The sequence below is a fragment of the Bidens hawaiensis genome, unplaced genomic scaffold (genome assembly GCF_021521415.1).
Source record: "Bidens hawaiensis isolate Kalapana, Puna unplaced genomic scaffold, B.hawaiensis_p1.1 tig00031101_1, whole genome shotgun sequence".
Classification (NCBI taxonomy): Eukaryota; Viridiplantae; Streptophyta; class Magnoliopsida; order Asterales; family Asteraceae; genus Bidens; species Bidens hawaiensis.
In genome coordinates, this window is record NW_027495209.1 from 249,424 (window position 1) to 266,924 (window position 17,501).

General features: G+C 30.4%; 1 protein-coding gene across 2 annotated transcripts; it reads right to left on the reverse strand.

Annotated features, from left to right (window-relative positions):
- Positions 1-2,296: 2,296 nt before the first annotated feature.
- On the reverse strand, positions 2,297-16,741 carry LOC143581553 (uncharacterized). Of its 2 annotated transcripts, XM_077064315.1 has the most exons (6): positions 16,274-16,741; positions 15,221-15,313; positions 14,942-15,058; positions 5,479-5,553; positions 4,199-4,392; positions 2,297-3,141 (listed from the first exon to the last, which is right to left on the reverse strand). In XM_077064315.1, exons 1-6 carry the CDS (start codon positions 16,502-16,504, stop codon positions 2,421-2,423), a joined length of 1,431 nt encoding a protein of 476 aa, XP_076920430.1. In that variant the 5' UTR covers positions 16,505-16,741; the 3' UTR covers positions 2,297-2,420. The 2 variants fall into 2 exon arrangements, 1 of the variants encoding a protein (XP_076920430.1); XR_013143851.1 differs by lacking the exons at positions 2,297-3,141; positions 4,199-4,392; positions 5,479-5,553 and adding an exon at positions 16,027-16,073 and having other exon boundaries at positions 14,878-15,313; positions 16,244-16,439.
- Between the last annotated feature and the right edge of the window lie 760 nt (positions 16,742-17,501).

The following is a 17,501-nucleotide window of genomic DNA, read 5'->3' on the forward strand; positions in this document are numbered from 1 at the left end:
AAACATAGAAAATGTGGGACTACTTGAGGGAAATAACTCAGGTGGGATTATTATTGGCTAATACATATAATGTGTGATTATTTAAATCCTATTTGCCTAACTAAAACACAAATGATGAGTATAAAGACACAATAACGAACACTAGACAAAATGATTAGCAAAATTTTTTCAAAGTGATAAAATCCGAAAATTTTAATAGTGAAATGACACCGTTGTGTAATTCTAATATGTAAATATAATGATAAAATAACGTTATCTAATACATAAAAAACAATGATGAATGCATATTACACAATAACATAAAACACAATGGTGCATACATATAACATAATGATCTGAAACGTGAAACACAATGGTAAATACATAATACAAATGACCTTAATATAATACACAATAAACGTAATACACAAAAACTAAAACACAAATGATGAGTAAAAAGATACAATAACAAACAAGAGACAAAATGATGATGATAAAGACACAATGTTGAACAAAAGACACAATGACGTAATTGTTGTTTTAATTTTATCTATAATATGTGTAACAATTGAAAAATAATGACCATAACCTATAACACAAACACACAATGTAGAAAACCCAACTCAAAAAACACAATGACTAACCAATAACACAATGTATAAAACCCACTAATTTTTTTCTATTTTTTTACATCAATATGGTACTCATATTAAAGATAAAAAAATGTTTGTTATTATGGTGATTTTTTTTATATTTGTTTATGAAAATGTTATGAACGTTTTAAAATGATGAGACAATTGACATGTGACATTCGTCATTTTTCAAACCCGAAAACCTAACTCATTTTCAAATTTGGATATTTTTCAGATCTTCGTTTATTAATAAGTGGTGTATCTAATTGAGTATTTATTTATGTTATTTATTGATATTCTCATTCCAACCGCAAAGTTTAAACCTTGTTATATCAAGTTTTATGCTCAAAAATGCGTTCAATCTAAAATCCATAGGCTAAAATGCAAATTTCCTACACATTCTTCCCCCGAAGCAATTGCGGGATTTATTGATAAAATACCCGAACCTGAACCCGGGTCGGGTAATGATTACAAATACGAAAGATTCGAAAACCCGAAATGTTACAATTTAACCGTTACAAATTTGTTTAAACAGTAACAAAAAAATCAAATGAACCGGCAAACTCCATTTAACGTGAATCTCAAAGTTTTCAGACTTTTGAGAATATTAACTTCACACACTAAAATCAAAATCCCTAGAACCATTTGAGTAAGCGATTTTATATGCTTAAGCGTTCGTTCTTTAGTTTAGATTTATTTTTAGTTAATTCGTTATTAAAAGTGAATTAACAATATAAATCATAAATATAACACAACAAATATAAATAAATACTTCATAATAAAATTATTTCCAAAGATTCATCATTAGTCCACCCTCCTTTTACCAACGGCTATACGACCTTTCAAAAAAAAAGGCCACCAATTTCTCAATTTATAATCTAAAAATTCAATAACACACTCTTAATTCGTCTCTACCATGAAAGTCATTAAAACCATAAAAAACCTAAACTTCTGGTCCAAAAAGAAAAGGAAGAAAAGAATCACCACCATTCACCACCACCATTAACCACCGCCATGCTGCTGCAGCCAGACGTTTCAGCCGTCAGCTCCACCGTTGCCGGCGTCCTGGTTGGATTACCAAGAGGTGAAGTTTTCTGGATTGCCTGTTTCATTCGATCCACAAGAACATGAACAAGTTGTGGAAACCGGTTGTTCTTATCAGCAATATATGGTTGAGAATCTGGTGTATGGAGTGCCCGTGTTGCCTTCAAGAGAAACAGAGAGATCATCCGGTGCGGTTGGATGTGCTCATTTGATCCGGTGCTTCTTCCCATGTTTTCGGCTTAGGGATGTCCAAAGGAGTTCCAGTTTCTAAAACAGATTACAAAACCGGCTGCATTGGATTTTTTGGAGCATTAACATTAATATTAATAATAATAAAAGTTCGTATATTGCTCTTGTCCTGTATTGTTGGTTTGAGTATTGTAACAAGAACATCTCTTATTTTAAGTTGTGTCAATGTATGGATACATTTAATACAATACGTGGTTCCATGTTCCAAACCATGTATGCTATGTACATACAAGTTTGTATACTCATGCATTACACATATAATGAGTGATTGTGAACTTCCCACCAAGAAAGTTGATAAAAAAAATAATCATGTAATTAGAAATCCATCCTCAGACCTCAAGTTTAGCTACAAAAAAGACTATAAATGATACTTGTACACAAATATATATATATATATATATATATATATATCTTACATCTTCAAAAACCCTATAGCCAAAAACCAGTTACTAACTCTAGAACAATAAACCAGACTGAGCATACCCAGTTGCACTCTGTTTGGGCCGATTTCTGCTGTCAAATTCGCTTCCTCTTCTCCCTTTTTCTGTCATCACGATCACGACTTTGCTGAATATCTTTTAATGCGTCTTCCACCACACCACCTGACCGTGTTCCATGATCTATTCTCCTGTCTTTTGGTTCCCTTTCATCGGATATCTCATAATCATGTGGGTGCCAACGGTCACTCGTGTCACTTTTGGGTTCACTTTCATTTGACCTTCTCCTGGGTCGATGCTGACTACGCGCCTCAACTTTCTTAGATTCTTCATGGTCCACCTCATCACGATAATCATGTCCTGACCTTCGACGGCTGGATTTGGTTTCCTGTGTATGTCTTAACAACTCACCTTCACCGAGCCCTGGTTTTGCATCATTAGATAATGATTCTGAGATGTTCTTTCTGTGTCGGGACTTCCTTTTCGTGTGTAAATCTTCATCAGAACTACCGCCACGGGAGCCGGGGGTTCTCCTACGATTATCTCTTGGTTTACTCTCTTTCCTAATGCGGTTTTCTGAACGGTCATCGTGTCTCTTTCTGTCTAACCGATCTCCATCAGAATCAGTTTCCGAGTAATTACTTTTGTTTTTATATTCTGTTTCGTCTTCATAAACGTTATGGTCTTCTTTGCGTGAACGGTGTCGGTTCTTTCGTGCATGAGTTTCTTCGTGGTGGCTTCTACCAGAACTTCCATTATGTTGACTGGAGTCAATAGACCGGTGTCTTTTGGAGTGATAACTGTCAACAAACAAAATTCAATAAACAATAGACATACATACTTCGAAACTGAAACTAAAAGAAAACAGGCTAAACTCGATGGACCGGTCAAAAGTTGCCAAAATTGCATTTTGTTATATATTTTAACACATAAGACCTAAAAAATAATTGTATGATAAATAATACTATAACAAACCAATATTCTTTCTTATTTTCAGATAATAAGTCCATTGACCTAACCTTGATAAATATTAAAATCCATAAACTTGTCAAAAATAAACTAAAAAAGCCCCCTCAGACTAAAAAAATCCATAACCTTGATAAACGTTTCAGCCGATGTCTTTTAGAGTGATAACTGTCATCCAACATACTTTAAAGCCTTAAACGAATTCCAGCAGAAAGAGAAAACAAGAGATACATACGTAACTTCAAAACTGAAACTAAAAGAAAACAGGCCAAATGGGACAAAAATCCGAAACGATTAAATACACAGGAGCAGACCTCATAAATCATTATAGAACAAATACCATATAAAAACAACATAATCTCTTATTTTGCAAAAAAAAAAAAGGTCCCTCAACTTAATTTTGACAATTTTAAAGATAAAAGGTCATTATTTGAACTTTTTTTACTCACAAGTACGTGTATTATAGGCAAGTTGATGGACTTTTTTGTGTACTTTTGACAAGTTAAGATTGAAGGACTTCTTGTAACATAAAAATGGATGCTGGTTATTTGTCATCATTTTATTATAAAATTAAATTACTATTGAAATAATATGTTTTTTAAACAAATTTTGACATTCTAAAAATTTATATATTATAAAAATATGTATTACCTCTGGACAGATAGTTATTCGGGTCAACCTAACAATATCTTACACATACTAAAATAACTATGATCCACCCCCCACCCCCAACTAAATCATGAAAGGTGGTTTTATGTGTACTTAATAACAAAAGCTCATATAACACTCCTTCGAGTATAATGGCCATATAATAAGTTGTATTTAATGACATTAGTAAATATGATATTTTGAATATTTTTCGACATTTATGTGTGGAAATTAGATGCATACCTGTCTCTGTCTGATAATATCCTGGGGGAGTGTTGTTGGCCCTTTGGACTCGGTTGATATGAATAACCAAACAAAGCAGTCATCTTGTTGACCCAATATCTAGGTGGTGGTTTATCACAATCAGCCCATTCATAATCTCCACCAGGGTTGTTGAAACAGTGTAGAAAGTTGCAAGCAGACCCTCGGGAACACGTCTGGTAACAGACACAAAACATTAACATTGAAAGATACTGTTTGACTACAAAAGTCAAAACAAAAAATTCCTTATTCAAGGCATACCAGGTCCAGGACACCTTTTTCCAAATTCTTTCATCTTTTTTACAATTAGTGTGAAACACAAATAGGAGTGCAAACGAGCCAAGTTGCTCGTGAGCTACTCAAGCTCAAATCAATAAAAGCACAAAATGAGACTAGCTTTTTTGAGCTCGATCCAAGCACAAGCCTCAGATAAAGCTTGTTTAGTTATCAGTCCAAGCTCAAGCCTTGTATGAGAAGCTCGTTTAGGTTCGTTGAGCCTTGAAAAACCATGTGTATTTTTAAGTTTTACCCCCTTTGGACTTCTATGTATTAATTTAACACTGCACAACCGAGCTCAAGCCGAGCTTCGGCTCGATTAATTTACTACATGAGCTCGAGCCGAGCTTAGGCTCGTTTAAGGTTTTTCTCAAAATATATAAGGAAATTAAAAACGTCTACAAGCTAATTAATAAATAATAAACGAGCCAAGCTTGAAAAAATAACTCACTAGACGAGCTCAAGCTTTAGAAAAAGAGCTTGAAATGAGCTGAGCTTGATCTCTCGTAAACTAAACAAGCCGAGCTAGAGCCTAGTCGGGCCCTGCTCGTTTACACCCCTAAATGCAATTATAATAAATGCATTGTATCAATAATACGAGAAACTTGAACAAATGTTCCATGTGGTTTGACCATATTGCAAGTTTGGTCCCCTGATTTTAAAAAAAATGCAAACTTTGTCCATTAATTTATGTCAGGGTTGCATGTTTAGTCTCCACTATCAATCCCAGTTGGTGAAAAGTGATGTCATGGGCCATTCACATGAGGTTAACTGTGTCTTTTCTGTTAAAACGTAACACGGATTAACGATGGGGACTAAACGTGCAACCATTAACCCATTTGACTCGTTTACTTTCAGCTAAATTTTTTTTTGTTTTTCCTGTTTGACCCTTTAGAGATAAAACATAACCCAATTCAACCCGTTCATGTCTTAATTAACTGCCATGTTTAATAAACACATACAAGCAGTTGGTAGATTGACTTTACCTTGAGCCTTGATTTCACGTACTCTCCGCATATGGCAACCTTCCATCTTGTTAAGCTAACAAACTCACATTTAACCTATCAATAGAAATCCAAGTAAAAGATTAAAAGTCAAACCTGGTAGCACATCAGTGATAATGATCCCTTTAATGCATCAATGATTCAATGATACAAAATGAGTTGAATATCAGTATCTGCCAACTTTAAAAGCATCTTATATAGGTTAAAAGCACCTTATATATATATATATATATATATATTAAAGTTCAGGAGAGAAGTCAAGTTATTGCGAGAAGTGTGAGAAGTCAATCTATCCAATCAAAATTTTTCTTATGCTTTTTTCTTTTAATTAAATGTAGGGGTAGGATGGTAAAATTTTATTAGAATTATATATGGAAACTCTTAATCTTGTTTTTGGAAATTTTAATATAACTCAATTATTTTATTATTATCGTTACTTAGATATTTAGAAAACCTTAAACGATTAACAGTTATAGATCAAACCCATATACAATTCCTACATTCACATATTGATTAAACCAACATCTTTATACTCAAGTTAATTGTACTTTCACGTACTGATTAAATATACCATATACCATACACAATATATAGATCATAAACGGTTTCCTACACCATACATAACATATACAACATAATAAACAACATATTATACCATACACAATAAATAGATTATATCGTACACAACCCAAAAGTTCCATACACAATACATAAACAAATTAACCTACACCACTAATATATGTCCTACACAACATAATAGTTACACATAAATAAGATATCAAATGTTTTTGACCTACACTAAAAAGTTTTATTTAGTGTAAACATTAAATTAGTTGTGTATGTGAATATAAAATATTCCTACAATGGGTAACTGTTAGCGTAGGCATTGTAATTCAGTGTAGGGTTATTCAAAAATATATATTTTACGATGTACACATAAAAACAAAGTTAGCTTAAGTAGGTTTTTTTAATAATTCACCAAATAGTGTAGTAAAATGTAGGAGTAAATGAAACCATATTCTTGTTAAATACAAAATCATTTTCCTTAAATAGAAATAAAAAAAGATTGAAAAAGGAAACTAATAATTGACCGAAATGCATTTAATTTTAATTCCATACACAAATGACAAATTTATTACTTAAAAAGATCTTATGACAATGCTTAAGTAATTACAAGATTGCCATTTCTATTATACACCATTGACCACATACAATCAATGGTTCAAATCGATTTCTCGCGCTTCGCACTATAATTAAGCTATAATTTCATTTCTCTCCTGAACCATCCCCTATATATAGGGATGGTTCAGGAAAGAAGTCATCTTATTGCGAGAAGTGTGAGAAATAGATCTTGGCCCTAGATAGTGCTTGATCAATTATATATATTGAAAATGGCAGTATTGTAATTAACCTTAATTGGTTTTAATGGGTTTTTAAACTAAATGGTAGTTTGGTATTTCTCTATTTTTAAGATGCATATGAAATGGAATCAATTTATCTAATTCCTTAATTAGTGCTTAAATCAATTACAAGGATATCAATTCTCCATGACTAAGAGAATCATCCCAGCCTGCAATCGATGACACTTTCTTTAATACCTACATTGAGTTTAAATAAAGCAAATTTTTGGGACATCTGTGAAGGTCGTACGTATCATGGACCAGGTTAGGTATTTTTTCTTTTTGTTATTATTTTTTGTTTGTTTTTGTTTTATAGTTAACTAATTGACTACAATAGCCACTTTTGAGTAAATACCTGAGTAATGGATTCCTAAATTTTTTTTAACCCGGGTAAAAAATTTAGGGTTTAATGTTTTGCCTAAATTAATGAGAATTTTGGGATATTGTTATCTGGTAGTTCAAATTTCTTGTATTTTTTAGATTAGTGTGTTCAGTTCACGTTTAGGCTAGACGTGTAGGAATAATTTTTTATGGGTGTAGATGTTAATGTATGGACAGTGTAGGGGTATCTTCGCATGCGTAGGGTTGTGTAACTAATTTCAACTATGTTTATGTGTGTAAGTATTAATATTGATATGTACTATATTAATGTTTTTTTAATGTGTAAGTAATTTTAAAAATCTGTGTAGGTAACAATATTGTGTAATATTTTGCTAATCTTGTTTGACGTATGTAACATGTTAATGTATGGATGTGTAGGTAATCTGGATCCATGTGGAATGTGCAAGTATTATTGTTAATTATAACGAGTGTCTAAAGTCTAAACTGTGTAGGAGAATCTTATTGGATTTCATGATTGTGTAGGAGATCTGTTATGTAGAGAACACAAAGTCGTTGATTGCAACGAGATTGATTATGTTATGTAGGGCATAAAAACAATCCTACACATCAAAATAATCAACTAACTATGATTACCAAAAATGATGGTAACATTCCTACGGGTATAGATGAATCGTATATATATAAAGAATATGTATTTTCTAAATTAAATTAAAATATAAAGAAACTAAAAAAAGAACAAAAAGGAAAGTAGTATTTGAAACTTCCAAACTTAAATTGTTACCAAATAAAACAATTTGATGTTTTACCATTACACCCTTCTAGTTAATTAAAAGAAAAAATAAAAAGGAATTTTTGATTGGTTGAATTAACTTCTCGCAATAATCTCATTTCTCTCCTGAACTTGACCCTATATATATAGGGGTGGAATCTAGAGAGAACTCCTTTTAAAGAGAGAACTAGAGAACTACTAAAGAATTTGTTTAATTTTTTTTTTAAATAATATTTTGCGAGATTTTTTTTCCTCCTAATAAAATCATATTGTGCCTAAAAAAATGTCGATGTAATGCATATGTGCATGAATGTGTATTGCATATATACAATAGTGTCTTATTGCATATAATACAACATAAATGCATTATATAATACACATTATTGAATATATGCGAATGCAACACTAATAATTGTAAATAATTGTATGCAAAACACACTATCGCATATATGTAATCTATAATATATATAAACGAAAACATAAAAGTCCTACGTGTCACGATGTGGTCGCTCCCCCTTTTTTTGGAGTCATCAGATTTGCTTGATTTTTAAACGGTGAGCTCTCGTTGATTTAACCCGGTTTTGACCCGTTTATGCTTTAATTTTTGCGGGTCTCGTGGGTCACCAAACTCGGATACCCTTACACGGGTTATGACAGCTTTATAACCATCCCCAAACACTAAACCATCTCACAACCGCCTCTCCTTCATCATCGTTGCTTAACTATGGCTGTTTTTCAATTACCGTTCGGTGATTATCGTTTTGATCCCTCAATTCTATAAGTTTAAATGAAGAGCTACTTTCGTTCTTGTGTGGGATTTTAAAATGGGTTGTAATGTCGATGCTCAATATCACCGGATAATCAGATCTATAACCCAACCATGGGTTTGGAGTTGTGTAACCTCTTCTGATACAGTTTTCCTTCATATTCAGGTATGGCACCAGGTGTTTGATCATTTGTCAACAACGGATTTGACTTCTTTATGTCATTTTCTCATTACTGGATGCATTGTTTGTAGGGTTACCTGCAGTTGGATCTGTTCCTTTCTATACTGGCTTGCTTTCTTTGTTATTCTGGGTAATTTATGTCGTTCTAACTGAAAGCTCATAAGTCATAAAATAAAACTTATATTCCAAAAAGGACATGTCTTGCATTGATGAATTCGATTAATCAAGTTTTTGAATTTTTGAAGCAATCTTTTCTAATCGATGGGAACCATGTTCAATTCTCAGCAATTTGGTGTTCGTTCTTCTTCAATCATTGACGAATTATTAGATCTGGTAACAATAACATGTCTTTCTCTTCATAATTAGGTCAATTTTCTATTTGTTTCTCAACGAATCTCGAATCCAGACTCCCATCTTTCTTCCAATGGACGGGTCATTAGTTTCATATCGGCTATGTTTGTTTTATTAAGGTTTATTTTATTTTCCTAAATTTGTATAGGGTCATGTTAGTTTTTGTTATTTATGTTTGATTTAACTGTATTTTACTTTTCGTATCTAATTATTTTATATGTGGCAACTAAATGCTCATGGGTAGGAACTGTTTGATTGTAGGAACTGTTCGATTGTTGTCAATTTGATATTAGCTTTTGTTAATTAACTTTGATTTAACTTTATAGCAAATGGACCAACCAAGTCTGTTAGGAATAATATGTGTTGTTGCTTATTTCTAATCTATCTATGTAATCTTTTTTCCGTTTCACTGCTGAAGATGCATTACTAGATTAGTTATAGTTATATTATGTTAGTATTCGTCTATACTATGTTAGTATTACTATTACTGCAGATGAGGTTATGGTGGTAGCAGTATGGTAGAATAAAGAGTGTTTACTGATTAAAACTTGTAACTCCTTATTTAAATTTGCCATATGTTGTAGATCAGCCTCGGGCCATACCAGTACAAGTCAAAATGCATTTTTTGATGTTTGTTAATTTAGAAACGATTGATATGGTGAAGGATGTGCTTGGATAACGGGGAAAGAAAGCTGCTGATGCAACAAAGAAGAGGCAGGACTATGCTCGAAAAGTGTGGCAAATCTGTAAGTTTACTACTTACATGTTATGATTAATTCTCTTTACAAAAGACTACGAATTTACGCGGTCAAAATTATATATCAGCTCTATGTAAATGTGGAATTTGTTTTTTTTTATGCATTAGTTGAATGTTTTGTGCATTAGCTATTGTTTAAGGGAGTTGATTTATTCAGAAGTAATCTGTTAGTACATTTAAACTAATTGTTTAGTTATTTAACTCAGTTTTTATTTTTCCGTTAGCCGTTCATACTTTTGTATTTGTAGTTTGTAATTAGGTTAAGTAGCTATTTTTGAATGAGAATTTAATTTTTAACCAAATTCATTTTACTTAAAATTTCAAAATTTTCATTAGATTGAAGCTTTATAGTTAACTTCCAAGTGTGCTTCATTAGCTTAAGCTTATTCGATTGCATTCAACAAGACTGCAAGAAGATTACATTTTGGTGTGTTAGTTTTCGGAGAGGGGTCTGAGAATACTGAAACTCTTTAGTAATATGATGTTATTGACCAAATGCAACGATACCTAACTTGACTGGTGTAATGCGTTTGACCTGTTCTTCATCCTTTTATAATACTTTGAATCTAATAGTAATTTGTTGCTTATCCTTGAAAGAAACTGAACACTTTCGAGGGTTGTGTTTGATCTTTGTTTATTTAAATTATCATCTTATTTGGGATGACGAAAAGCAAAGAAATAGGTTTGGCAAGGACCAACAACTCAAGATTTTGATGTGCTTAGAGTTCAATATAATTGCGTTTTAAGCAATTCAATGTCATGTCCTCATGTTTTGGGTATTGTTTTGTAATTTGATGTTTAATCATGCAGCAAGAACATGGGACAACGAGGCAAAACCAATTACAAACGCATCACATGTTAAAGCAACACCGCTTAGCTATGTGGAACAGGACGTGCAGCCAAACCGGATCATGGACCATGGTCTGGTGTACAACCTGACCACAATTGATTACCTTGACTTTTTGTGTGCACTCAGCCACACCAAGTCTCAAATTGAGAAGTTTTCAGAAACACCATATGCATGTCCATCTAAGAACGTTTATAAACTTCGTTTTATCTTAGTGGGTCAGTTACAATGACTCGAGCAATTAAGATAGTTGGTTCACTAGCCACCTACGTGTCACAAGTTTTTAAACCGGTTGATATGTCGGTCCAGGTTCAGTCAAATAGTTGAAGTTATAAAAGATTGGCAAAGAAAAATGTTTAAGGTTAGTATTAACTAATTATTAGATCAAAAGTGTGTTTAATTTTGGAATTCTTTGTACATTGAACCTGTATGAAATACTTCCAGCAAGGTAGTTACATAGCACCTTCTTTGTGTTGTGGTTATTACACATTCATAGAAGGTTTAAGTAATACGCTCCTATGCACGTGTGTGACGTACATATCACGTACTTTGTTGAGGTATAGATGAATGTGAATAAATCAGAGAGCAGAGGTCGAAGATGAGCATGGTGGCTACTGTAAAACTAGCAATGACTCAGTGAGGACATGGGGAATGATCGTCGCCTCTTCCAACTTGTGACATGACACCAAAATGGTTTCTATTAATAAAAAAATGTGGTCGTATTGTATCAATATTAAGTATATTAGACAAAAACACTTCACAACAACTCATAAAGTATGTGATCAAGGACAAAAACAACACACTCATTTCATATGACAAATATTCGTTTTCATGTTTGTTCGTTTAAATAGTTGAATGTTCATGTTCATTTATGTTAGTTCGTTAAAAATCTAAAAAACCTACACATCTCAATTGAAAATTTGAAAGAGCCCAAACGTTAAAAATATAATGAACGTGATAAACTAATATATAATCAAATAAAACTACGTTAAAAAATATAAAACATATCATTACAAAAAATAAAATACTAAAACAATTATAAACAAAAACCTAAATAAGCCCCCGTAATACGGGGGCTAAAAGCTAGTAAAACACTAATGCACATATGCACTATATCAATTTTTTTTTGTATATAATATAGCACTATTGCAAATATACAATACAAACAACTGTATATATGTTATTCAACACTATTTCAAATATCAAAATGCACACTTTGCACATATGCATTATAAAAAAGTCGATGTATTGCATATATGCATTACGAGTTTTTTTTTCAATTTTTTTTTATTTTTATATTTATTTGTGGTGAATAATAACAACATATAAGAAGGATGAAAGAAAAAAAATTATAAAAAAGTCGATGTATTGCATATATGCATTAAGTTTTTAAATTTTTTTTTTATTTTTACATTTTTTTGTGGTGAAAAATAACAACATATAAGAAGGATGAAAGAAAAAAATTTTAAAAATATTTTTTTTAATTAAATTAAAAATACTTCATTAGTAGTTCTCTCTCTAAGGAGGAGTTATCTCTTGATCCTTATATATATAATATATATATATAGGGTTAGTATAATTTAAGAACTCTAAAAAAGTTAAGAACTCTTAGGAACTCTACATAACCAAACATTTTTTTAATTTTTTTATATATTAACATTATTTAAGAGTAATTTTATCATATTTTATATAAAAACTTTTGATTACATATATAAATAACAAGTTTACATATGTGTAAAATTTATGTACTAACAAATTTACGTAGGTGTAAAACAAAACATAGATATGCATAAAAACTAATTTTCAAAATTGTAATCGTAAATATAGATATAAAAAATGATAAAACTACACTCAACTAACATAAACATACAAAAATTATTATAAAAAACGTTAGTTTTCAAGGGTTCTTTCAAGTTCTTAAATAATTTAACAGTTCTGTAATGATACTCATCCTATATATATATAGGGTAGGGTTAATGTAAAAAACAATAGTTTTGTGAAAAGCATAAGAGTGGATGTACACCATTGGACTAGGATCTAGTGATTGAGATTGGTAGTTTCTAAAAGTTGTATAGTTTCCTATTTACATGTTATAGTGTCCTATTTAGATGGTGTATTTTATTTTAAAGTTTTCTCACACTTCTCACAAAACAATTGTTTTTATTTGAACCTTTTTCTATATATATATATATATATGGTTTGGATCAAATACAAATGAAATTAATGTGCTAAACGTGAGAATCAATTAGAGTAATTATGTAATTACTCAGAGTAATTATGTAATTACTCTATGATGTAATTACATAATTACTCTACTTGATTCTCACGTTTAGTACATTAATTTCAATTGTAAGTTAACATTCCCCTATATATCTACCTATTCTAATAAAGTAAAATAATTGTAGACACGTGTTGGTTTGTGGTTAATCCTCACAATTTTTTCCCTCCAAAACTAATATATGACATATATCAATAATTATTTACTTTCCTTATACACTCCAATTATATTATATCTATAATATGATTAAATTATTCACTTTTCTTCAAACTCTATTTATATTACATCTATACACTTTTAGAAAAATAAATATTACATATTATACTACTATACATTGTTAAAATATATTTCACAACATACTTGGTAAAATCTAAAAATCAACAACAAACCGTCTGTGTTAAATACTGAAAGAATATAATTTTAAATGTTATTATTAATATATTATACTATGTATATTGTTGAAGATTGTAAATAATAAAAATAAAATAAAATTCTAATATGCTTTCAATTTACAAAGTAATTTTTTAATAATTAAATTATAAATATAAGTTTAAAATTTGATCCATTTTTTAAAAATAAATCCATTTATCTATTGGTTTTCTATACATTGTCATATATATTTATGAATTATAAATATATTATTTAAATCTAGCTATTTATTTTTCTGTTAATTAAGAAAACTATACATATATGTGCTAAATTGTAAGGATACTAAATACCAATCACTTTCAAATATAATAAAGTTTATCAAATTTAGTTTCTTAGGTTTTTTTTGTCAAGGATCGATTCGGGTTTTGTGGAACTTAAATTTGATTGTTACGGGTTAAAAGTTGGTAAATAGATCGTTTGGTACAAATTAACTACATTTGGCTCAAATTTGTTACGGGAAAAATGGGTAATGTGAATATTTTTAAAAATTTGAGAATTCAAATAGATTTAACATCAAACGTGTTACGGGTTCAAAGTTTTGACTTGAAAATGTAAACAAATGAAAATTAGAATTTTAAATGTGATTGAGTTTCGAATTTATTTTTAAGAACATTTTTAGAAATACTCAAAAGACTCGAGATTTTGTACATTGAGTATTTTTCTCATGACTATTAAAATTTAAGAAAAAATGAAAAACACTTTCGGCATGCCACTTCTAGGCCTATCAATGCTTATAACTTTTATCTAATTAGAAGAATTTGTGTCACTATTGACTTTTCCTTGTCATCAGAATGTTGTATGTGAAGCATGTGGTACAAAATTATGCTTAAGTGAATCAAAACATTCACAAAATTGAACATGTTAACCTGTTATTATTTTGTCAATTGGAAAAGTCGAAAAATCCCTCAAACTTATCGAAATCTTTTTCATGGTGTAGCTCAAAACTATTATCATATGAGAAGTATTCTTCGAAATTGGTTCATTACCAAATTTATTTCAATTATAAATATATGATAATGAGAATAAATTTTCAATAGATGGAGTGTTCTTGGGTATGTTTTTGCACGTGCATTATTTTTTTTATTAAGTTATTTTTTTTGGAAAAAATCATTTTGTGATATAAATAAAATCAATTTATGTATAATGATACAAGCAAAGATGTAATACATTTTTCTATATACATTATTGTTTTATTTGTAACTTAATTATTTAAATCATCCCGTGTTTTACACGGGCTATAAAACTAGTATATATATATATATATATATATTATGGCTGAACACAAATGGTACAATTCAGAAATGAAATTAAAAAACGCATAATACCTGTTTGCCAGCAAAATAACGACCATGTACAGAACCGTAAGCCATCACAGCTGACTCCAGTGACTTATAGTGAACATATACGTTTCCTCGCAAATGAAAAGAACCATTTCTGCACACCTGCAAAACAAACTTTACTGATTCATCATCAATTACAACAAACTAACAAGTAATAACAAAAATCCTGCCAAATTTATTGTTTACTGTCGCTGAAAGTCTCATAAAAATGACAAACTCAAGACTATTAACAACTGTTCTAAAGAGAAATATATTCATTTAGACCTTGAAATTTATAATTTCTCCAAACTTGAGAAACTCTGTATGCACATCTTCATAAAAGTCTTCATAACTGCGCTCCACTTCCTCTTCTGTATACTGTAGATGTCAGAAAATCACAGAATTATTCATAATAGTTGACTCTGAAAAAAGAAAACTAAAGAAATTAACAACTTTCATGTTAATTGTAAATAAGATATGGCAATACAGGAACTCACAAAAATAACAAAAGCAATATTATAACCCTGTAGGGGTGTGGATATATAAGCATGTAGGTGTGCATATAAATGTATAGATATGGACATTTGTGTCCATAATAACATGTACTAGATATATGTATATGCATGTGTAAATATGTATATGCATATGCCTACACAATATCCATAAATATGTGTACAATTGCCTATCTATGCCTATATACTCATATATATGTATATGCATGTGTAATTTGTACCATTATTATAAGAAGCAAATACAAGCAACTTATCATTCTATACAACAAAAACCTTAGGTAAAATAACTAAAATATTGTAAAGAATGGCAGATATAACAATATTACTTCTTCAAACAAACTATGGTGTGCGTAGCTCTGAGCCTAAGGTTTAAAACTAAGAAATTGTAACAGCACGTTTGAGTTGACCACAAATTTTTCCAGTTAATTAGTGTGGAGACTCGTATGCATAAAAATGTCCACAAGTTAGCAATTACTTGTATAATAATGCTATTAAGATCAACACGTTATCAAAGAAAAAAGACACAAAATAATCAAGTTAGTTACAGAGTAGGCTACAAATTGCTAATAAACCGTTCACCTCCGATCCTCAAACCACAAACCTCCTCTGTGGACCTTGAAAAAGTTCTGATATCATAAAGTCAAGAACAACAAGAGCACCACGGTTCGTACTAAAGAAACAAAGTTACATTCAAATTGCATGTATACTTGAAACAACTCATATAGACATGTATACGATTATAAGAAATCCACTCATAAAGATATTAATAAGATCATCCAAGTTTTGATTAGGATACTAGAATCACAGCCTGTAGCCAACAACAGACCTCGAGTCCCTCATCTTGTTCCCAAGCAAGACCAGGTCCATTGTACATATTCTTGATAAGCAATGTGTTAGATTTATCAGGGTAGTAATGAACTCGGTTGCAATGCGAACCAAATCTACACGCTCCAGTTTTTATGTGAAATGGACAATGAGCTTTATCCTGCAAAATAAAGATACAAATGCCCAGAAACACTTTTAAGTACAGTATAAAGAGGTGGCAATTTTGACCCATCGCGTCGTGTTTTGTTTTCTTTTGTTTCAAACATTAATAGGTCAAATCAAAACTAGGCAACTAGCTAAAACAAAATGGGTCAAACGAATTAAAATTTGCTCAAAGCCTGTTCACTGCATAATTTTGACCCATTGCGTGTTTTCTTTTGTTTTAGACATTAATAGGTCAATCAAAACTAGCTAAACGAAAAATGGGTCAAACGGGTTAAAATTTGCGCAAAGCCTGTTCAATGCATACAGCCTCCTAAATTGTCTAATTCAGATATTAATGTTATTGAGTTTTTTTACCAAAATGGGTTGGGAGGAAAATATATTTTCCAAAATAGGTAGTTTGAAAAGTATTTACCGAAATAGGTTTTTTCTTTGTAAAATGACTTTTATCAATCTTAATATCATTGGTTAATAATAAATAATCTTATTTGTTTTTTCTATGTTTTAATCGACTCACTGTGCCTTTTTTTCCAATCAACTTTTTATGTTAGCATTTACAATTTTATTTGTTATTTTTAATTTTTAATTTTTAAACAGTATATATTATTTGATTGTTATCCGTAATTACAAGTAGTTGTTTTCTAATTATTTTTTTTTTCAATCGACTCATTGTGCAATTTTTATTTTTTTTATTTCATATATTTTTCTATTTTATAATAAACATTTTATTCTTTTTATTTGATTGTAATCTATAGTTATGAACAGATGATTTTTCTGTTTTGATATTTTAACTTTATGTACCCATGTTTCATTAATTCCTTTTCGTTATTTTTACATTTTTAATTTCAAAGTCTATTTCTTTATAAAGAAAAAAAAATTGAAAATAATCCAATCTTGCAAAAACCTAATAATATTTATCTGGCAAATGAAAAAAGACAATTTATGATTTTTAGTTTGTTACGATGAATGTGTAATTAATTTTTTATTTGGAGTCATTTTAATAAGAAAAGTGATGGTGCTTGAACACACCAGAACAAAATAATGTAAAAATTTAGAAATTTAAATAT

What these genes read in the sequence shown, in the direction of transcription:
- LOC143581553 (XM_077064315.1), bottom strand. Translation starts at nt 16,504, where the DNA reads ATGGGTCAAAATTGCCACCTCTTTATACTGTACTTAAAAGTGTTTCTG. An exon ending in GAGAAATTATAAATTTCAAG is followed by an intron (nt 15,059 to 15,220) that starts GTCTAAATGAAT and finishes TTTGTTTTGCAG; the next exon opens with GTGTGCAGAAATGGTTCTTT. An exon ending in ACGTGAAATCAAGGCTCAAG is followed by an intron (nt 4,393 to 5,478) that starts GTAAAGTCAATC and finishes GTCTGTTACCAG; the next exon opens with ACGTGTTCCCGAGGGTCTGC.